At 49.3% G+C, this 21824-nt stretch overlaps 1 protein-coding gene across 3 annotated transcripts; it reads left to right on the top strand.

Moving 5' to 3' along the window:
• On the top strand, positions 1-20963 carry b4galnt3b (beta-1,4-N-acetyl-galactosaminyl transferase 3b). Of its 3 annotated transcripts, none has more exons than XM_023816093.2 (20): positions 1-23; positions 6402-6460; positions 6813-6884; positions 8550-8645; positions 8857-8947; positions 11349-11449; positions 11786-11853; positions 12410-12488; positions 14395-14461; positions 14974-15117; positions 15906-16015; positions 16250-16338; positions 16981-17063; positions 17178-17940; positions 18157-18419; positions 18513-18666; positions 18833-18905; positions 19192-19345; positions 19660-19786; positions 20335-20963. In XM_023816093.2, the coding sequence occupies exons 3-20, from the start codon at positions 6840-6842 to the stop codon at positions 20432-20434; spliced, it is 2607 nt and encodes an 868-aa protein (XP_023671861.1). In that variant the 5' UTR covers positions 1-23; positions 6402-6460; positions 6813-6839; the 3' UTR covers positions 20435-20963. The 3 variants fall into 3 exon arrangements, with proteins under 3 accessions (XP_023671861.1, XP_023671859.1, XP_023671860.2); XM_023816091.1 differs by lacking the exon at positions 1-23 and adding an exon at positions 30-441; XM_023816092.2 differs by lacking the exon at positions 1-23 and adding an exon at positions 4645-4736.
• The last annotated feature ends 861 nt before the right edge of the window (positions 20964-21824 follow it).

Below are 21824 nucleotides of genomic sequence, written 5' to 3'. Positions count from 1 at the left end.
CAGCTGCAAATAGAGTTGACTGAGTGAGTGACCGTAGACGCGGCAATGCTGGGGTTAGGGTTATTATAGGGGGTTAGGGTTATTGCAGAGGGACACTCCGCTGCTGATGGCGTGCACCGATTAACCTGTTAAGGCGTGTGGATCAGCAATAAAAGTTAGTCGGAGCGCTTGATTAAGAAAACGGCGTTGAAATGGGTAGATCGGCGAAGTACAGAAACTGAAAAAAGTCCTCGCGGGGGGTGGAGGGAGTAAGTACCGTATTGGTGGGAAAAGGCAGTTTTACATAAATTTGGGAGAAGATGCTGTTCTTTTTCCCCATCAAGAAACTGAGACGAAATGCCAGGTGCTTTTTATTTGCTGCGCTGCTGGCTTTTGCGGGCTTGGCTGGGTACCTGCGACTCGCGGCCGTGAGCACATGGGACCGTCCTTTCCCGGCTCTCCGTGAGTATACTGTATGTCGCTCTCTGGCTCGGGCTGCATTATGGCATTTAAAACTGCAGAAAGCGTGCATTAAAAATGCGCTTTTGTAGTTGTCCGGTTCAACAGGTTTCACGAGAAAGCAAATGGCAGAGGAAGGGTGTCCTCAATTTACACTAGATATAACGTGAAGTATTAAGTATCAGGAGCGTTTTAAGCCTTCCTGACCATGGGGTGAATCGGGACACTGTATGTCTTCTTAATTTTATTACCAGTGTTTATAAATCCTTTCTTCTTAGGGCAGCCTAATGCATTTTGCTTGGACAGTATCATTTGTGAGATTTTAAAATGAAGAGATCGACGGGCCGGGAGTCACTGATTGCCACTGTTTTGCGCCCCTTCACGGTCCTTTTTTTACCAGATATTTGAAGTTGTCAGACCTGTTGTATGGAAGCAGTTGAGTGATGATTCCGGCCCCAGGTCTGTGGGGTGTCTGGCCGCTAATGACTTTAGATAACTCTGCAAACAGGAGATTATCCATTACGCTGGAGGGTCCCGGATACTCTAACTCGGGAGGGAGGCGCCCCCAGGCCAGCAGCAGTGTGCTTATGCTTAACCTCAGATACTACAAGCCATGAGTCACTATCCAGGGTGAATTTGGTTTCAGCTACGAAACCAAATATTGTCATTGTTTTCTGGAGGCAAATCTGTACGCCATTTTCTGCGCTGTATTTGCATTGACTTTGTATGCATGTGTCCTGGTAACAACGTCTGTGCCTCGCTAATGTGAGATCACTGTTACCCTGCAAATCCGTAAAGATCACCCCTGCCCTAACCCCGCCCTTGTGCCAGACTTTCTGCTGCCTGTATTTCCTGTGCTAAGTGCTTCCCTCATGCCCCTGTAAACCTCCCCTGCCGCTCTGCTGGGTTTGTGTTTTATGTTGAGGTGTGTTTGCCCCCACCAGGGGCACAGGATTCCAATGTTTGGGTTGCAGTCATTAACCCGCTCCCCCATCCCCCCTTGTATTTAAATAATTAAGTTGTGTCCCTCACAGAGCCCAGCCAGGCACCCCACACCCCCAGGGCGTGAAAAGCTCGGTAGGCCTGAGCTGCTGCTTATCCACCTGGCTTGACTTTTTATTCCGAGCCCCGCTCTTTGGGGTGGGGGTGGGGGGACACATTTGCCGCTGGGGGGGTTATACATTTGCCTCTAGTAGGCGCAGCTGGGATTGACAGGGACCCCAGATGGCGGATGGCGACAAGCGTATGGCGACACGCGGCCGGGGAAGATGCTGGATCACCAGGACTTATCAACTGGGTCTTTCATGTCACCATTGTGGCAACTTGTGAACCTTTCATGTGTTTCTGTACAGAGCTGCACCTGGCTTTCCGTCCGTCAGCGTCTCTCCTCTCCATGATGAAGCCGGGAATCTGAGCCCAGGACAGCACAGCTTAGCCTTGTGTCCTCGCTGTCCTCGCTGTCCTCAGCTGTCCTCGCTGTCCTCAGCTATCCTCTCTGTCCTCGCTGTCCTCAGAGAATCGCTCTTTGTGTTTACATACAAAGTGAAGGTGTCAAGCGGCTGCTCGGTGTATGACATGAAAGCCAGCACCTGTCAGACTCTCGTGAGGGAGGAGGCTGAGCAAAATGCTTATTTCTGTGTTGTTCGTTATCCTAGATGCTTTGACTATATGAGCCTGGGATAAGAGAGGCCCTTGTGTGTGTGTCCTTAACAGCTTCCTCGCTGATGACATTTGCGGTTTTGTTCTGGCCTGCCTTTGCATCCAGCTTTTTAAAGACAAAATTTGTTTGAGTACGAATATCCTGACTGGCAATAAAAAGCCGAGGAGGCAGCCTGGCCTGATCCCAGAACAGCAGGTGGTACGATAGACCTGCAGGGGGCGATACACCCTGCTCTGAGGGCTAGGCGCCCCTGGCATTAACAGTTAGTCGTGTGAAGGTTAGGGTGTCCCAAAAAAAATATTTTTTTAAAAAAATCGAAGTGACACCCCCTAAAAAGTTTCCTCTTGGTAAGTTGCACTCACATATAAAATTTCAGCTCAATCGGACTTCATTTAGAGGTGGCACAAGAGCTGCAAAGATTCGTAAAATACCGCTAAAATTGAAATAATTCGCAATGTTCGTGACCGTATAAGTTTTTATTTCAGTAACAAGGTGAAACTCACAAATACATTTACAGTGCATTGTAACAAAATAAGGCAATTTAATTAAACTTAATTAAAACAAAATGACATCACTTCTGCTTCTTTAATGCTGAACGCTGATCACTGTAAGAGAGTCTCTTCTCATCACTGGTGCCAGAAGATGAAAAAGCGCTGCTTGTAACAAAACTCACACTTGTTAGCAATGTTGCCTGATAACATTGCTGACCTTACACTTTCACGATCGTTTTTCAGTGTTCTTCGCCTTGATGACAGCTTTCTCTCAGTTCCAGTTTTATTGTGGGATGAAACTCCATCATTTGTTGCTGCCAAAGAAGCTGTTCAAAATTTGGCTTGTGTGAACGACTGTGCTGAACGTGGTGTTGCGTTGATACATGATTTTAACGCATCAACATAGGACGAAACACAAAAGCAGTACATGCTTCAAGTTGTTGAACAGCATAGACGTACCTTTCAGCAGTGTAACCTAAGTGAACTGCACAGCATGTAATCTGACTAGTGACTAGGCTACTACTAGTGACTTCTGTTCTGTGTTACTTATGTAATTTGCCAGTGTGTCACACTGAGTGATTACAGTGATCAGCGTTCAGCATTAAAGAAGCAGAAGTGATGTCATTTTGTTTTAATTAAGTTTAATGAAATTGCCTTAAATTTACAGTGCATTGTAAAGTATTTGTGAGTTTCACCTTGTTACTGAAATAAAAACTTATAAGGTCACGAACATTGCGAATTATTTCAATTTTAGCGGTATTTTACGAATCTTTGCAGCTCTTGTGCCACCTCTAAATGGAGTCCGATTGAGCTGAAATTTTATATGTGAGTACAACTTACCAAAAGGAAACTTTTTAGGGGGTGTCACTTCGATTTTTTAAAAAATTATTTTTTTTGGGACACCCTAGTGAAGGTGTTCTGCTTCACCAAGTGTCCATTGGCGTAGACTGGAGTGAGCTCATCACCATGTTTCCTGAAGTAAATCTGAATGGTGCTGAGTGTCAGACATTACTCATAGACCAGTCTCAAGAGGAAGTCAGCTGAGCTCAGCTCTGCTATAGAGGGGCCGTCCACCCATGACACCCATGACTGAGAGGCAGCGTTAGCGTTCAGCTTGAATGCCATGGAAACACATAAAATGGGCAAGAGCTGTTGTGCGTGGATTTGCAGTTGTTGTTTTGTGTCAGTTGTGCTGGATTTTTGGGTAAAATCATATTTCAAGTACTGAATACATGACAGTTAAATAGGGTTGGGTGTCGTTTGAATTGTATGGATTCCAATTCCGGTTCTGCTCATCCATTCCGGTTCTTATCGATTCCCCATTTCGATTCCATAAAGGTAAAAAAAGGGGGACAAATGTTTTATATTAGTTATATATTATTTCTATATGATTTGCAGTTTTTCTGTTTTTTGAAAGCAATATTAATGGTAATTATAGCAGGTTGTTCTTAATCATGCTAAAATAGTTCTTGATTTCCTCAATCGACTTGTTTTGTCTTTAAATCGATTTCTTCCCAATCTTCATCGCTATGACAACCTTCGTCGAGGGATGAATTAATTTTGTCACGTTTCTTCTGCGGGAACATGAGAGCGTACCATTTGGAACATTGCAGATACAAAGGTCTTGATTTTGCATGTCCTTCATGTCATTCTCCATCGGTGTACCGCACGTGGTTTATCGCCGCCTCGATGACCTCGACGGCATCGCACTTGGGGTCGTATCCATAGGTAAAATGCCACGAGGAAACATGGAAGCTGATTATTTTAATAATTTCATGCAAAAGCGGACGTTTGCGTTGAGACCAGGCATATTTGACACATAAAGGTTTATAGTGATATTTTTAAGTCTCTGACATAAAGGACGAGTTATTTAGGTTGTTGTCGCACACTTAACAAAATGCGCCTTGAGAGAAAATGGAGCATGTTGTTATTTTTGTGTATTTTATGGAAACGCTGATTTATTGTGTTGTTTTTGAGAACGCATTTTAAAATAGTTTTCTCATTATGTGTTGCATGAATGAGTCGTCTGCATTTTCAGCGCCAACCTAGGCGCCAAGGAGGCCCATCGGACCAGACCTCTGCAGTCCTGCTGGATGGTTTGGCCATGATGTTGAAAGTCTTTTCGCAGGGGTTAGGAGGAATGAAAGGTGAAGGGGGAGGGCGTGGGTCTGTGGCACTAACCCCAGCTGAAAGTTGATTGGCCCCCGGAGTGCCCTCTCTCCTGTCACTCGCCGACTCAAAATTTCTGATTGGCTAATGATAAGGTTGCCCCCTCCAAATGAATTATGCCCCTTCTTATTCTGCCCACCTTTAATAGTCCCAGAATCCTCTCTTGGGCAGGGTTAGCCTTTGTCTCCGTCTTTGTATAAACAAAATTATATTGAGATATATACTGATTGGCGATAAAAAGCCTAAGGCGGCAGCCTGGCCAGACCCCAGAACAGCAGGTGTTACGATAGACCTGCAGGGGGCGATACACCCTGCTCTGAGGGCTAGGCGTCCCTGGCTTTGACTCACAAATGAACAGTTAAGGTTGTAAGTAGAATTTAATTCACAAGGCTCCAGCCCTTCATTTTAAACCTGTTTCTTCAGGCTACAAATGCTTTTTGTGTGGTTTTATTTATAAATAATGGTATTCATTTATATTGAAATATTAATATATAAAATTATTTATTTGTTTTTTGTTAGTTTTTTATAGCCAGCAATGTAATTTGTAATTAGTGACCAGTGTTTGGGGGGGGGGCAGACAAACACAGACAGGAGTCAATATAACAACTGAACTAAAAATAACATTTCTTTTTATGACAATTATCCACAAATCCACTTTTGTTACTGCAGTGTATCTTTCTTGGCTTCTGGAAGAACATTTCTAGAGCCTCTTGATATGGGAATCAAAAACGTCTGGCCCATTTACTGAGATCTGCATGCAGGCTGCTGGATGGTCTCCTTGCAGCCTCTTGCGGATGTTTGTCTTGACCTGCAAATACTTTAACTGTTACGCTTTAATAGTGATAGCTGATAGCTTAAAATAGTGATAGTTTAAAGCAGAAAATCCCATTGTGAGACGTGTTTATTACCCTGTTCATGGTTGAGAAGTCCCTTTCACAGTTTACACCACTGACCGGGTGGTTGCCGTGACATATTTTCCGACGCGCGCTCTCTGTCCGCTGGCAGGAGTGTGCTCACCTGTGTGTGCATGACCGTGTCTGTGCGCGCTCACCTTTGTGGAACTCCGCCATGCGTGATACAGAGAGCAGAGGAGAATTGTAAACGCGCGACCGTGTAGAGACGAAAAATGACAAGCTGTTGTGTAAATAAGATAAATAACATAAGGCTATTTAGGACAATGTATAGACCTGTTCTACAGAAAAGGTAACCTTAAATGACTTCTGTTGTGATCTGGCGCTATATAGAAAATAAAATTAACTTGACCTTCAAGGAGGGGGGGGATGGGGCGCCCCCCTAATATAATGGTAGGGGAAACACTGGTGACATTAAAACCCATGGAGTTCCCAGATTTCTACATCTGCCATTGGGATTGTTTGAGTGCGGAATATACTGACTTGTCTTGTTTTTCCTGGCATGGGGAGTCTGCCTTTCCCCCCCCAGCTAACAAACTGAAGTGTGTCATGTGATCCTGGGAATTGGGACACTTCACTTAAGCTTTTTTATCCGAGTTGGCAGATTTTTAAAGTGGACCCATTAAACAAAAAAGCGAAGGTGACATGTTTTACGGCTCGTATTTGTGTGGAAAACTGAGCACTTTTTCCCCCCAGGTCTTAGAAGCATTGAGTCCTGTGTTTGTCTTTCAGATCTGGTCCGTTGGACTGGTGGCGGCCCACCCCCCCGCAGGCATGGAGAGGTGTCAGCGGTAAGCTGTGTGGAGCCCATGCGTGGGTGTGGTCCCCTGCGGTCTCTGCTCACGTCCCTCCCCTGCGGTCTGTGCTCACGTCCCTCCCCTGCGGTCTGTGCTCACGTCCCTCCCCTGCGGTCTGTGCTCACGTCCCTCCGCTGCGGTCTGTGCTCACGTCCCTCCGCTGCGGTCTGTGCTCACGTCCCTCCGCTGCGGTCTGTGCTCACGTCCCTCCGCTGCGGTCTGTGCTCACGTCCCTCCGCTGCGGTCTGTGCACCTCTGTTGTTGCATCCTCACCTTCCTCTCTCTCACTCTCTCACTTTCACACTCACTCACTCACTCTCACTCTCTCTCTCTCCTCCCCCCACAGGTTCCCAATGATTATCCAGGAACATTGATGGACAGCAGCCACATGCACGTAACCCCACCCTGGAAACCTGAGGTATTGCAGCTTCAGTTCAGATGTACAGATCTTCTTGATGTCCCGTCAGTCACTCAAGGGACTTTTACTTTCACAAAAATGTTCTGAGGGAAAAGCAAAAAATGATTGGTTCAGAGAGAGAACCAATCAGATTGTAGATGAGGTGTGTCTTGGCAACTAGAACATCAAATGTCTTGATCCCACCTCCAGTATTTAATTTGGCTTCACTCACCCCCCTATAAATAGCCATATCCCTTTGTATTATTAAGTTGTGCCCCCCCCCCCCAGTATTACACTCTCTCCTACCCTGTTGTGTAGCTCCTGTCCCTGGACTGCTTACACCTGTACTTGGTCTCTCACTGGAAGCTCAGCCTAATAGGGTTCAGTGTTCAGACTCAGCAAAATGATTTTTAATAATATCGCGATAGTTGATATTATCGTTTACGTTACTTAAAGCACTCATCAACAACAACTGCAGAATTTGGCCACAGGGTGGCATTTACCTGTTGTCACTCTTAAGCCCCTTAAGAAATTTTTCACTACAAGCGAGTGGGCGTGTTAATGGCGTTTCTTATATGCCACTGGCGCAAAAACGGAAGAATATGTAGCTGCTTCATGTTTCTGCTTGCCTCTATATGGCTTTCCGTTATTTCGCTGATGTCGCAAATATGTCCAAACACATGTAGAAGTGATCTACTTGTACTTTGAATGGACAAAGTGCAGTTATGAATAATAACTCGGAAAATTGTGTTTTTTTCCCGTCCCATTAAATGTTCCCCCCCTCCCATTTCCCCTAGGGTCTCAGTAAGTAAGTATCTGCAGCGCACCAGCCCCAAAACCAGATTCATTTCTCATTAGGGCAATAGGAAAAAGTGACAGTTGCTAATTTGTTAATAGCTAGTCGAAGTACAAAGTTGACAAAATAATACTTAAATACAGTAACAAAGTGCTATAGATCACTGATAACTAATTATGTAACTGACTGTAATAAGTGAATTCTCTGGCAGGCTAAGTTCAACTTGAGTTATTAGAGGATCTTTTTTGCTTTTGCAGCTACATGAGAAAACCGTACCGAAAAACCGTATGGCTTTTCGCGCTGGCTGTATTCAGAGAACTCGTCACAGCAATGTTGAGATTGTGGCCTAAACAGTTTAACCAAGGACATCCCAGCTGTCTTACATCTGCAGCTACATTTGCTGCATTGTCTGTTGTAACGCAAGCGATGTATGTCTGTTCAATTTTCCATTCCTCAAACGCAGCACTATCCATCAGCGAGTTGCAAATCTGCCGGCTCGCCTTTATTTGGTTTAAAAGCAAAAACTTCCCATCAGCTGCATTAGTATTTTTCTTCATAACCAGGTCAGCCATCTTTGTTTTTCTTCAGTGCAGGCGTGTTTGACGGTTATCGTTTTAAAGTGATATCGTTAGTCAAGTCTGCCAACATCGGCACGATATCAACAATATCGCCTAAGCCTACAGCGTAGCTGCACTTATGCCTAGACCTTCTCGTCACCCGTAGGAGTGTAATGTCCCTCACTCGTATGTCGCTTGATAACAGCGTGTATATCCCCTTTCACGCAAATCCCCCCAATGACGTTCCTCATCTCTGTGATGCCTGATCACCCACCAGTGGATCAGGTGCAGAGGAACTGACCCTATGCAGCATCTTTGCTCTCGTTTCCCCAGTACAAAGGTCAGGCTAACATGCACGTGTTCGAGGACTGGTGTGGCAGCTCCACCGACCAGCTGCGCAGGAACCCGCTCTACCCTCTGTACCCACACGTGAGTCCTGTCACACTCAGTCCTGGCTGCAGCTTTCCATGGGTCAGAACCCGTCAATTTATACTTGTTTCCATTGCAGTATTGTTAAAAAAGGGATTTATGGATGGATGGATGGAGGGATGGATGTATCATCCCACCGCGCAGATGTTTCCCTGAATTTCCCTGATGTTTCCCGCACTGTACTGGTGCTTCTCTCTCCTTTCATTTTCAGTCAAGGGCGACGGTCCAAAAGCTGGCTGTAGCTCCCGGCTGGACCAACTACGGCCTGCGGATCTTTGGCTATCTGCACCCCTATGTGGACGGTGAGTCTGGCTGGTGGGATCCCATGTGAGAGGCGTGAATCTGGATTTTCTGTTCTGTACACTCCTCTTCTATGTGTGGTGTCTCTGTAGGTCTTGATTCCTATATCCATCTTTGCTTGATCCCATCTTGATCCCTGTGGCCACCTTCGCTTGACCCCAGCTTGATCCCTGTGGCCACCTTCGCTTGATCCCTGCTTGATACCCTTGGTCACCTTCGATTGATCCCAGCTTGATCTCCGTGGCAACCATTGCTCGATCGCAACTTGATCCCCGTGGCCACCATTGCTTGATCCCAGCTTGATCCCTGTGGCCACCTTCACTCGATCCCAGCTTGATCCCTGTGGCCACCTTCACTCGATCCCAGCTTGATCCCTGTGGCCACCTTCACTCGATCCCAGCTTGATCCCTGTGGCCACCTTCACTCGATCCCAGCTTGATCCCTGTGGCCACCTTCGCTTGATCCCAGCTTGATCCCTGTGGCCACCTTCGTTTGATCCCAGCTTGATCCCTGTGGCCACCTTTGTTTGATCCCAGCTTGATCCCTGTGGCCACCTTCGTTTGATCCCAGCTTGATCCCTGTGGTCACCTTCGATTGATCCCAGCTTGATCTCCGTGGCAACCATTGCTCGATCGCAACTTGATCCCCGTGGCCACCATTGCTTGATCCCAGCTTGATCCCTGTGGCCACCTTCACTCGATCCCAGCTTGATCCCTGTGGCCACCTTCACTCGATCCCAGCTTGATCCCTGTGGCCACCTTCACTCGATCCCAGCTTGATCCCTGTGGCCACCTTCGCTTGATCCCAGCTTGATCCCTGTGGCCACCTTCGTTTGATCCCAGCTTGATCCCTGTGGCCACCTTTGTTTGATCCCAGCTTGATCCCTGTGGCCACCTTCGTTTGATCCCAGCTTGATCCCTGTGGCCACCTTCGTTTGATCCCAGCTTGATCTCCGTGGCAACCATTGCTCGATCGCAACTTGATCCCCGTGGCCACCATTGCTTGATCCCAGCTTGATCCCTGTGGCCACCTTCACTCGATCCCAGCTTGATCCCTGTGGCCACCTTCACTCGATCCCAGCTTGATCCCTGTGGCCACCTTCACTCGATCCCAGCTTGATCCCTGTGGCCACCTTCACTCGATCCCAGCTTGATCCCTGTGGCCACCTTCGCTTGATCCCTGTGGCCACCTTTGCTTGATCCCTGTGGCCACCTTTGCTTGATCCCTGTGGCCACCTTCGCTTGATCCCAGCTTGATCCCTGTGGCCACCTTCGTTTGATCCCAGCTTGATCCCTGTGGCCACCTTTGTTTGATCCCAGCTTGATCCCTGTGGCCACCTTCGTTTGATCCCAGCTTGATCCCTGTGGCCACCTTCGTTTGATCCCAGCTTGATCCCTGCGGCCACCTTCGCTTGATCCCAGCTTGATACCTGCGGCCACCTTCGCTTGATTCCAGCTTGATACCTGCGGCCACCTTTGCTTGATTCCAGCTTGATCCCTGTGGTCACCTTTGATTGATTCCAGCTTGATACCCTTGGTCACCTTCGCTTGATCCCAGCTTGATCCCTGTGGCCACCTTCGCTTGATCCCAGCTTGATCCAGCGGTCACCTTCACCTGATCCCAGCTTGATCCCCGTGGCCACCTTCGCTCAATTCCAGATTGATCTCCGTAGCCGTCTTCGCTCGATCCTAGCTTGATCCCCATGGCCACCGTCGCTCCTATTAGGGCACACTGACGGGATTTATGATGATGATGAACCATGACAGGAGTGTGACACCTGACCTAAAAGCTCACTGCAGGCCCACGTGGCTTTGTGAACCACACATAAATGTGTAATGATATCTCCGTGAGACAGAACGGGGTTGTGCTCACACTCCGATGACATGCTGTGGCCTCCGGATGCTGTGGCCTCATGTGCTTAGTCGTGCTGCATTCTCTTTAAATGATGCAGCAATTTGACGCTGCAGGTAATGACAGTCCTCAGGGACCTTAGAATCACATGGGAGTGGGACAAGCAGATATTTTTTTCAGGCATAACGGGGGGCAGGGCAAGGGTCCTGATGACGGCAGCTGTGAATGTGAAGAATAAAGCGGTTGTTTTGCAATGAGCAGAAGTAAAAATAAACTCAGTGGGTGTGTCTGAGCTGATTGAACCCCGGAGGGTCAGCTAGTGCTCAGAACAGCGTTTTAATCCACGATCCAGTTACTGGATCAGGAATGAGGCACCAGCAAATCCAACCGCCCCATAAAACTGCCTGACAGTCATTCTGAGCCAGGCGTAAGCCACACCCTAGCTGGGGTCCCTCTTGGCATTCCTGCAGTGGGGGGTGGCGCAGGGCAGCTGGAGACCAATAGGAACCTGCAGCTGGTCATATTCACGACGTTCCCATCTGTCTTATCCAGGCGAGTACCTGTTTACTGTGGCCTCTGACGACAACTCGGAATTTTGGCTGAGCCTGGATCACACCCCCATCCGATCTCAGCGTGTGGCCCTCGTGGGCAAGGTGAGTATGCAAATGCGATCCCAAAAGTGCTGAGTCTGTGTACTCACACCTGTCCTGGAGTGGCACCTATCTGCTCAGCCCGTGACAGGATGCGTGTCGAGCGAGGCCCGCTGCCCCGTGATTCCCTGTTCCTCCTCCTGTACCTTTCCTGTGTTGTCACATGACTGTGCGTGAGACACGTGACTGGTTTAGTTGTCTTTCTAAGCTGAGGCAGGTCACACTGTCCCATTTGTACTTCATGAGACGAAATAACACGAAGGATAGACAGAGCGTCGACTGTCATCATGACAACGAGAAGGATGCTTTCTGAAGTTCCTCTCTGTGGGATGTCTGCAGGCAGGCTCGGAATGGGCTGCCCCGGGGGAGTTTGACAAATACGCCAGCCAGGTGTCACGCCCCATCCGGTGAGTTGGCAGCCGTCGGGCCCGCAGCCATAAAACACAGGCAGCTTTAACGGTCTCTGCTTTGGTCAAAGGAAGATGGGGGGGGGGGTGGCATAGGGGGTCATGTTGCGGGGAAAGGCAGGGCTGGATTCCTGTTACAGGGAGAGGACCGGGAGCAGCTGCTGGGACACATCCCAGAAACGTCAAGGTGTATTTTTCTTTTTTCTGGGCCCTCGCGTTTTTCCCGCTCGCAGGCTGCGCAGTCTGTAGCGTAGCAAGCAAAATAAACTGGATATGAAGGCATCCTGCAGGCAGAGGTGTGGCTGCAGTGTCTGCCATCACACGCAGTAGAGATGACAGATCTCTCTGTAAACAAGGATGGATTACACACGAGCTGATGGAATGCATTTTGTTATGGCAACAGGAGTGCAGTGATCAGAACCTAAATGAAACCAGTCCAAATTAACAAGGACAAAAAAAGATAACGATCATAATGGCATAAGATAACGAGCGTCCTCGTGAGAGTGAGGCCTCGTGGATACCCTGACCGGAAGTTATGTTGTTGTGTTCCTCTCAGGCTGAGAGCAAAGGAACGCTATTTCTTTGAGGTCCTCCACAAACAGAACGACAAAGGCACGGACCATGTGGAAGTCGCCGTAAGTGATTTCATCTCCCCACCTGCTGTCTTCAGCGTAGCTCACCTTTCAGTCTGCCCTGTATGCCAGCCCGTTTTCTGCTGACCAGAGAACTTCCCAGCATGAAAGTGGGCTTATTGTTCATGCTGAGCTGTGGTATCATATGATGTCCTGAGTAATCCTGTGTTGTGTTGAGGAGGCCACCCTGTATGTGTTGAGTGATGATCAGCAGGTCCTTGCCAATGCCCTTCAGTATGGTGGATTCATGAAGGCTTGCTTTAATGAATGCCTGGTTCTCAGTGTCTCCTGTCACCTTATGCTCATAGCATGAAATTCCTTGTGTATGCTGAGGTTTTGCAGTCAGCGTGTGCCGCATGTCTTGCTGTTGTTTTGAGAAATAGGCTCCAGGGTGCTGGTGAAGCTGCAGAACGCCGTCGGCTGGCAGGCATTTTATGTCTGAGGCTGTCTGTCGGCAGGCTGTTCAGGAAGTGCTGCACCAAACATCTAGAACCTTGGAACCCCACCCCCCCCCGTGGTCAGGGAATACCTAGTGGCACTGAACCTCCAGCCTGGGGGGTTGATGTCAGGCTCAGTGGATTAGCATGCTGTGCCTGGGCTCCAGCCTGGGGGGTTGATGTCAGGCTCAGTGGATTAGCATGCTGTGCCTGGGCTCCAGCCTGGGGGGTTGATGTCAGGCTCAGTGGATTAGCATGCTGTGCCTGGGCTCCAGCCTGGGGGGTTGATGTCAGGCTCAGTGGATTAGCATGCTGTGCCTGGGCTCCAGCCTGGAGGGTTTCACCGTCGGGTCCTTCAGCAAGGTCTGACCCTGCTTTCTCAAAAACAAATGCATGTCGCTTTAGATAAAAGCAGTTTCCTCCGGGATAATAAAAGTGTTCTGAAAAATAATGTAAATGCGCGGTGCTGGGTCCTGGTGGCAGGGCTCAGTTCCTCGGAGAAACTTTGATGACTTTAAGCTGCGGCCTTGTGAAAGGAACCAGAATCCAAATTAGACGAGCAGAAGGTCAGGAGGCTGCTGGCTGTGACCAAGCGCACAGTATCTGTGAGGTAGCCAGTGTCTGCTCACCTTCAGGCATCAGTTCTAGGCAAGGGGGTTAATGCACAGACTATTGGCGCTTTTCCACTGCATAGTACGGCACGACACGGTTCAGTTCAGCTCACTTTTGGGGGGTTTTCCACTGGGAACAGTACCTGGTACCTGGTCCTTTTTTTAGTACCACCTCAGCCGAGGTTCCAAGCGCGCCGAACCGTTACCAAAACGTGACGTGTAAACTCTACTGGTCACTGATTGGCCGGAGAAAATCGTCATTACTGCGTCACTGAACTTGCGACACGAGACACAACAGACCCGCTAGATTTTTAGCACAGCCAGCGAAGGTTCGGACGCACCATTTTGTTTTAACTAAAAATGGTCTTGCTGTTAAAAACATCCACATGCCGAAAATGAAGAACACCATTCCGTCGATATGCTCCATTGTTGTGTGTTTGTTTGTGGCGCATTTACGATGATGTCACGGCAATAGAGGCGGCGCAACTATAACGACACGTGAATAATCCCGCCCACTCTAAAGCGGCACTAAACTGCAGTCGAAATGCAAACTGAGCCAAACCAAGGTGAGCTGTACTGAACCGTGCTGTGCCGTACTATGCAGTGGAAAAGCGCCATATGTCAGGCTTGTCAGCCTAGGGCCCCCAGATAAGGTAATCTGCCCCCTGGTGGTTGAGCCACACAGTGCAGAGTTGTGTTCATGCAGGCTTCCCCTTTGTCAGCCACCTGCCGCCTCTAGATCTGCCTCACACAGTGAACGTGCTGCACCGACTGAAGCTGCCTTTGCAGGAGAACTTGCACATTATGGTGGCTGGCTCTCCTGAACCGCTCTCCTGTCTTGTGTGAATCCTTCCCCCCCAGTGGCGACTCCGCCAAGCAGGATGGAGGTTCACGGTCATCGATTCCAAGTACATTTCCCTCTACACAAGTAAGTTCCCGAAGTGGAGTGAGCACCTCCAGTCAGTGGATGTGGCTTAAGATGCCTTCACACCATGCAGCTTTCGAAGGTTTTCACGGTACTGTGAGCCCGTCCTGATTCTGATATCCCAAAACCCTCTTTAGCACACTCACGTGCAAGAAACCTCACGTCCAATTTTATGATCCCTGAAACGAAACTTTACCCTTCACTGTACTGGTTTGGGACCAATGAGATCTGTAGTAGGTTTACATTAACTGGTTATTTTGGAATCAAATCGGATTGATTTTCTGTTGGCATTTTAAGCCTTTTAGGACTGGAATGAGATTACAGGGCCGAAATGACTTGTGACCTCCATGTCAAATTGTGGAATTTGCTCAGAGAGCTTGGCGGAGCATGAGAGCCCAGTGTCCATGGATGCGGCTTGTTTGTGATTCTTCGTGTGTGAGTGGAGCTGCAGTCTGTGCTGCATGTCTGCGGGACACATGTAGTGCATGTGTTCTTTTTTTTGGTCGCATTCCCAGATGAGTCGGCTCTCAAGATGAATGAAGTGGGTCACATTCCGCTGTCGCCCGCCAGTCACCCACGCTCCCCCTTGCCTGTCCCCCACCCCGGCCATCTCGGCATTGACATGCTGCGGGACGACCCCCGCGATTCTCTATACCAGGGTGAGCCCCCCCATCTGGGTTTCCTGGTCCCTGGGGCTTCATTTGGGCGGGTTAGGTTGAGGCTGCTTTCTCAAGGCTGACTCGTTCCCTCCCCTTTCCTGTCCCTGACCCGTTCCCTCCCCTTTCCTGTCCCTGATTCGTTCCCCCCCCTTTCTTGTCCCTGATTCGTTCCCTACCCTTTCCTGTCCCTGATTCGTTCCCCCCCCCTTTCTTGTCCCTGATTCGTTCCCTACCCTTTCCTGTCCCTGATTCGTTCCCTACCCTTTCCTGTCCCTGATTCGTTCCCCCCCCTTTCCTGTCCCTGACTCGTTCCCCCCCCTTTCCTGTCCCTGACTCGTTCCCCCCCCTTTCTTGTCCCTGATTCGTTCCCCCCCCTTTCCTGTCCCTGACTCGTTCCCCCCCCTTTCCTGTCCCTGACTCGTTCCCCCCCTTTCCTGTCCCTGACTCGTTCCCCCCCCTTTCCTGTCCCTGACTCGTTCCCCCCCCTTTCCTGTCCCTGACTCGTTCCCCCCCCTTTCCTGTCCCTGATTCGTCCCCCCCCCCTTTCCTGTCCCTGATTCGTTCCCCCCCCCCTTTCCTGTCCCTGATTCGTTCCCCCCCCCCTTTCTTGTCCCTGATTCGTTCCCCCCCCTTTCTTGTCCCTGATTCGTTCCCCCCCCTTTCTTGTCCCTGACTCGTTCCCTACCCTTTCCTGTCCCTGATTCGTTCCCCCCCCCTTTCCTGTCCCTGACTCGTTCCCCCCCCTTTCCTGTCCCTGACTCGTTCCCTCCCCTTTCCTGTCCTGTCAGTGCCACTGGTGGACGAGGAGCTCCTGCAAGGCGTCCTGCCCACCTGCTCCTACAAGCCCAGCTACCTCATCCGAGGGTTTGCCTTGCTGAGGTACCAGGGCCTGCAGTTTGTAAGTGAAACCTCTCAGTGCTCCCCCACCTTAAATCCACCCCACTTTAGCTTACAGTAAAACCTTTTGATTGCCTCATTGCATCTCCTTAAAGCCCACGTCACTTACAAGGTCCTGAAAAAGCTAAGCCCCGTAGAAAGGGCCCAGTCAATAAAAATGTAATTAGAGGACGTTTTGACCAGTTGTTCTGACAAGGGTCCGATATTGACTACAGTCTTATGCTTGATTGGCCAGATCCACATGACCTATGTTTACCCCAATGATTACACACGGCTGACCCACATGGAGAGTGACAACAAGTGCTTCTACGAGAACACTGACAGGTGAGGGTGCAGGCCTGGCTTCCTTTCTGCTCGCTATAGCAATGAGGTTGTAGGGAAGATTCACCCATCTTCCAATCAGTTATCCTGGATAGACCCACAGGAAAAGGGAGACTGGAGCCTGCCCAGTCAGCAGGGGGTGCACAGTAGGACTCCAGCCTACACACACACACACACACACACACACACACACACACACAATACAGAAACACCAAACTGCTTGTCTTTGCAATGTGGGAGGAAACACAGCACACAATACGGGCGAGTTTATGGAGAACCTCGGCCTCACCTGGGTGTGTGAGGGAACAGGGCTGCCCCCTGAAACACTGTGCCCCCCCCCATCTGGGAAATCATTGCAGGTATTGTTATTAAATGCAAACAATTTTAATAGTAATTTGTAGTAACAGTGTGTGTCAGGGCTTGTGTTTTTCTTCTAATTTGTAGTGCTGTGATAAACCACTAGATGGCAACCAGGGTCTCCAGAGATGGTCTCCCAACATCTCCAGTCATTTGCTAATAAAAATGTTTTATGGGTTGTCCTTCAGCTGTAAGAGACTTAATTAAGAAAAGTTATCCACTTTTAATGGTTTGTAAGATTGTGTCACTCACCTCAAACTGTCAGTAACCTCAGAATCACTTTGGAAGGTCTGGATTCTCTAAATACATGAAGATTGATGATCCAGAATTGAATGCGTTTCAAGGAGGTCCGAGATGGCGGAAAAGACAAGGTGGGAAAATGGGCCTCGAGACATTGTCTTTATGTGACTTTCTCAGACTTTAAATGTACGTTTCAGCACCAGTAGTGTGAAAACGTTGAAGTCATATTTTGTTTTCCCATTTAGTTGTAGGATTGGGTGTTTCTGAGCAGACAAAGAGCAGACGGGAGCCCAGTGAGATGGACCTGGAGGATTCTCCAGTGACAGTCATCAAGGAGACACCGACCAGACCCGTCAGCCGTCTCAGTGACAGAAGCAGCTCTAACTCCATCTACAGGTGGAAGCGAAGGCTGACCCAGCCCCCCTGGCCATCCCCTTTGGGGTGGATGCCAACCACGGGCACTGTGTGGGTTCCGCAGCTGGGTCACAAGGTCTTAAATGAGAGGTGGATTGATGGACCACCACAGCAGAAAGACTCTGAAAAGCTGAGCATTCCGGTGTACTCTCTTGTCCATCCGCATCTGGGTCCGGGCGTGGCTCTGGAAAACCCGAACAGCATTCCAAACCAGACGTATAACTCCAGTGTGAGCAAGGCTGTGTTCCCAACTGGTGCTGGGATACCAGTGACCTCCAGGTTCCCTCAAGGAGCTCAGCAGATACCCAGGCTATATGGGAGAAGAATCATTGAAGATGGTCAAAGGGTGATGATGGGGAGAGATGGAGAGCTGGGAGATGATGACATGCACCAAGATACCTACACATCATACGGAATCGATCGCAAGGTGAACTGGCGACGCACCTTCGACGTGAAGCAGCTGGACTTTCGCGCACTGCCTTCCGATCGCATCAACCTGGGCTGCAACGTAACCGGGAACCTGCTGCTGCCCTCTGAGGACGCTCTTCATGTGGTGGGAGCCTTCATGGAGAAGGTCAACCAGAAGAACCAGGGGTAGGAAGGGCAAGCCATGGCTGTGTGTGTGTGTTTGTGTGTGTGTGGAGCGTACCTATCCTTTCTGTCAGGCCTGTCCTGACTGAAATAAGTTCTGATTCACTGTGACACTCATTCAATATTCAGTTGCTAAAAATTGTTTGAGATTTTGACCTGAGAGCCCTCTGATGCTGGGTAAGATACTGATGGTGCTCTGGCTTCTTGGGCTCTTCCCAGACGCTTCTCCCTGCTGCGTGTGCTCAATGTGGAGAAGAGGCTGGATGGTGCGCAGGGCAGCCGCTACCTGCTGGAGCTGGAGGTGCGTGACCGCGGTGGGGCCACGTTACGCCTTTCCCGGTACGTGTACCTGATGCAGGTTAGATCGACTTCCCAGGCAGACGGAGGGGCCAGGTCGAGGCCGGGCCGCCTGGAGCCGGTACTCTGCCACCCACTGGGCCTGTCCTGGAACCCGGTGGCCACCGTCCACTTTGTCATCCCAGGTGAGAATGATAGGACTGAAGCTGGGTCCGGTTTGTAAGAAGCATTGTTGGTTTTGAACTCCCAAGGGTTCCATGTTTCCAACTTGTTTGCAGTGAAGAATCAGGCCCGATGGGTTCAGAGATTTATCGAGGACATGGAGGAGGTGTACAGAGCTACCCAGGACAAGAACTTCAACGTCATCATCTCCGACTTCAACAGCACGGATATGGATGTCGAGCTGGCACTCAAGGGCTCCGCCTTACCTAGGTGAGCTTGGACGCTCGCTGCCTGAGCTGAGATGCAGAGTTTGGCAGGAACATGTTGAACAGCTGGATGGCTTTGGTTTGAATCAAGAACAAGTCACTGGTTCTTTGCTTGCTTGCCCTGGGTGGCAGGTTGTGTCTGACGCATCGTCTGGCCTGTCCTCCCACAGGTACCAGTACACAAAGCTGACTGGGAACTTTGAGCGTTCGGCCGGACTTCAGGCTGGGATAAATATGATCGATGTAAGTAGAAATACAGACGAGTCCATGGGCCTCTGTCCTGACGTATCTAACGCTCTCATAAATTTGGGAAATACAAGATGGCCATAAATATCCATCCAATTTCTAAGTGCATGTCCTGGTTGGGATCACGGCAAGGCCTGAAAGTTGCTCTACACGTGACAGAGCAGAGGCTAGACCACGCCCTGCCGAGGGTCACCGTGTGTGAATGTGTGTCAGACTTACAGAAAGCAGATTTAAGGGAGAGTGTGTGTCTGAATGGCGGTGCTGACCCCGGCTCACCCTGCAGGACGAGCACAGCATCGTGTTCCTGTGCGACCTGCACATCCACTTCCCCCAATCCATCATCGACAGCATCCGCAAGCACTGTGTGGAGGGCAAGATGGCCTTCGCGCCCGTGGTGATGCGGCTGGACTGCGGCGCCACGCCTGCGGAGCCTCGAGGTGGGTTGGTTGGCGCCTTTCTGGGAGCATCACTCGGTTCATGCAGCCTTTACATTTCAGATTGCATTTGGCCCAGTTCCTTCCTCTTCTCTTTATCATAGACAAACCGACCAACTTAATTACTTATTTGTATTGAAATATGGCAGTTTCTGATTGGTTCTATTTTTTTGTGTGTTCCATCCCTTATTCTGATTGGAGAACACTTTCCACCAATCCCGCTTCCCATTGGCGGTATATTCGGTAGGAATCTCTGTTTGGCTCCCCCAGTACCCGTATTTCTGGTAGGGAGCACAGATCATCCACCACTTTTGCAGGTTTCTGGGAGGTCAACGGCTTTGGGCTGCTCGGCATCTACAAGTCCGACTTGGACGCAGCAGGCGGCATGAACACCCAGGAGTTCCGGGACCGCTGGGGAGGGGAGGACTGGGAGCTGCTGGACCGGTGAGTGGGTCGAGTGTGTGGCTCCACAGGTTGGGGCGCTATGACCCTGATCAGAAGGCTGCCAGCTCAAATCTCAAATTATGTCACTGTTGGGTCGTTGAGTAAGACCCTTAATTCCCAGCTGCCCCAAGGACTGTCTGACCCTGTTTTCATAAAAATGAACATCGCTTTGGATAAAAGCAGAAGTAGCTGCCTCAGGTGCCATCTTCTGAGCAAGCAAGCCAACTTTTCTCAAACTAGGGGCACCAGCGATGAAACTTGGCAAGGGGCACTGCATAGACATCGACTGGCACTGGCTTGAAGCGTCTGCCAACTATATAAATGTAATGATTTTCAGGCCAGTCGGGTCTGTGCCTGTCCACCGTGCTCTTAGCTGGGCCGCAGTGTTAGGGTCAAGCTTCTCGCCCCTGCAGCACAGAGAGAGACGACCAGGTTAGATCAGCTTAACAGCCCCAGTGTGACCCTGCCTGCTCATGAATGAGTGACCAGCACATGCCCGATACTCGAGGTCTTTGCTGACGAGTGTTCCTCACTCCTCTTCCCCTCAGGATACTCCAGGCTGGACTTGAAGTGGAGCGCATTTACCTCAGACACTTTTTGCATTACTACCACTCCAAGCGAGGCATGTGGAACCGGAAGATTCTCTGAGCCAATGAGTACCTGAGTAGGCGGGGCCAGACAGACTCCCACCCTCCAAAGACTCTTTCACTGTCTGGGCTGCATCTAAAGCATATGCCGTGATTATCGTGTGTGTGTGTGTGTGAGAGAGAGAGAGAGAAAGAGAGTATAATTCATAATTCAAGTATGATGATTTTTGTATGTCTTGCAGGGTTTTCTTCAGTTTGCCTTATCGGGTGTGTTCTACGTTAAAATGCAGTAAAAGGTAATCGTTTGGTTGCCGGTGGTGTTCTGGGGTGTCAGTGCCACTAACGACTCAGTTGTTTACAGTCGATTCTCTCCCCCAAGTGTTGTTTCACAATGAAATGAATAGAGCGGGCACTGTGCCAATTGGGTGCCACTTTGCTGGTGTTTCCGCTTTATCCTCAAGGCTGGATGGCAGGAGATGTTTTGCCGTGGCTTTGAGACCATCGACTCGGGAATTATTAATTTAGAATTATCATTTAGAATGTCTTTGAAAAATTAAATGCAAAAAAAAATAAAATTATTTTTTTCAGGATTTTTTTGAATGGAAAGTGGATATCAAATGATTTGCTTTGGTTACTTTTGTCTGTAGTGATTTTAAATGTATTTGGTCATTATTGTTTTTTAATTTTCATCTTGTTTTTCTATTTGAGTTTGTTTACCTGTTATTGGGTTAGAAGCACAAACCTTTACTATTGACACCTCACTCTGCTCAAGAGGTTTGAGGTCAGGAAACTGAACAGAAAATGAAAAAATGACAAATGCTGAGAAGCAAAGCGTCTGATAACCTCAGGAGCGTCGCAGCAGAGGTCTGGGCAGACTGTGGGTGGTCTGCAATGCTGTGGTTACAGTCCACAGAAACGTCCACAGACACACTCTTACAAAATCCATTCAGCAGAAAGAATGGACTTATGGAGACGATACAGAGATGCTTTTCTGTGTGACGTGGCTCATTAGACGTTACTGGAAGCTTCGAGGTTCAGGTCATACGATGAATGTGGCCATGCTGAGCCGAGCGGCTCCGACTGCGGGATTTGGGCGACAGGCAGCGCTGGCCGGAGCTTTCGCCTTTTTTACTCATTCTGTCTTAACGACCATTGAAATTCCTTTGTTTTTTAAATGGGGGACATATCTGCGAGTCGCACTGGTTGCACTTCCTTATGAAATGTAACTGCTCTGTCTCAATGGTTGCCGTTTGGAACCCTGGGTTCCATCTGTTTGTTTGTTTGCTACTTAAACCTTTTTACTGAGAGAGTGGAGGCTGTGGCTGTAAGGAAGCAGGGATAGGCTGTGTCCCAATTCAGGGGCTGCAGTGTACAGGCTGTGTCCCAATTCGGGGGCTGCAGTGTACAGGCTGTGTCCCAATTCGGGGGCTGCAGTGTACAGGCTGTGTCCC

Source organism: Paramormyrops kingsleyae, chromosome 3, assembly GCF_048594095.1.
Source record: "Paramormyrops kingsleyae isolate MSU_618 chromosome 3, PKINGS_0.4, whole genome shotgun sequence".
In the NCBI taxonomy this organism is placed as follows: Eukaryota; Metazoa; Chordata; class Actinopteri; order Osteoglossiformes; family Mormyridae; genus Paramormyrops; species Paramormyrops kingsleyae.
Note: the sequence above shows the minus strand (reverse complement) of the source record. Positions and strands in the feature narration are given on the sequence as shown.

Excerpts from the sequence above, each read along its gene's own strand:
- b4galnt3b (XM_023816091.1), top strand. The coding sequence starts at position 300 with ATGCTGTTCTTTTTCCCCATCAAGAAACTGAGACGAAATGCCAGGTGC. Across the intron at positions 18,420-18,512 it reads CGTCCACTTTGTCATCCCAG|TGAAGAATCAGGCCCGATGG; the intron begins GTGAGAATGATA and ends ACTTGTTTGCAG. Across the intron at positions 19,787-20,334 it reads GACTGGGAGCTGCTGGACCG|GATACTCCAGGCTGGACTTG; the intron begins GTGAGTGGGTCG and ends TCTTCCCCTCAG.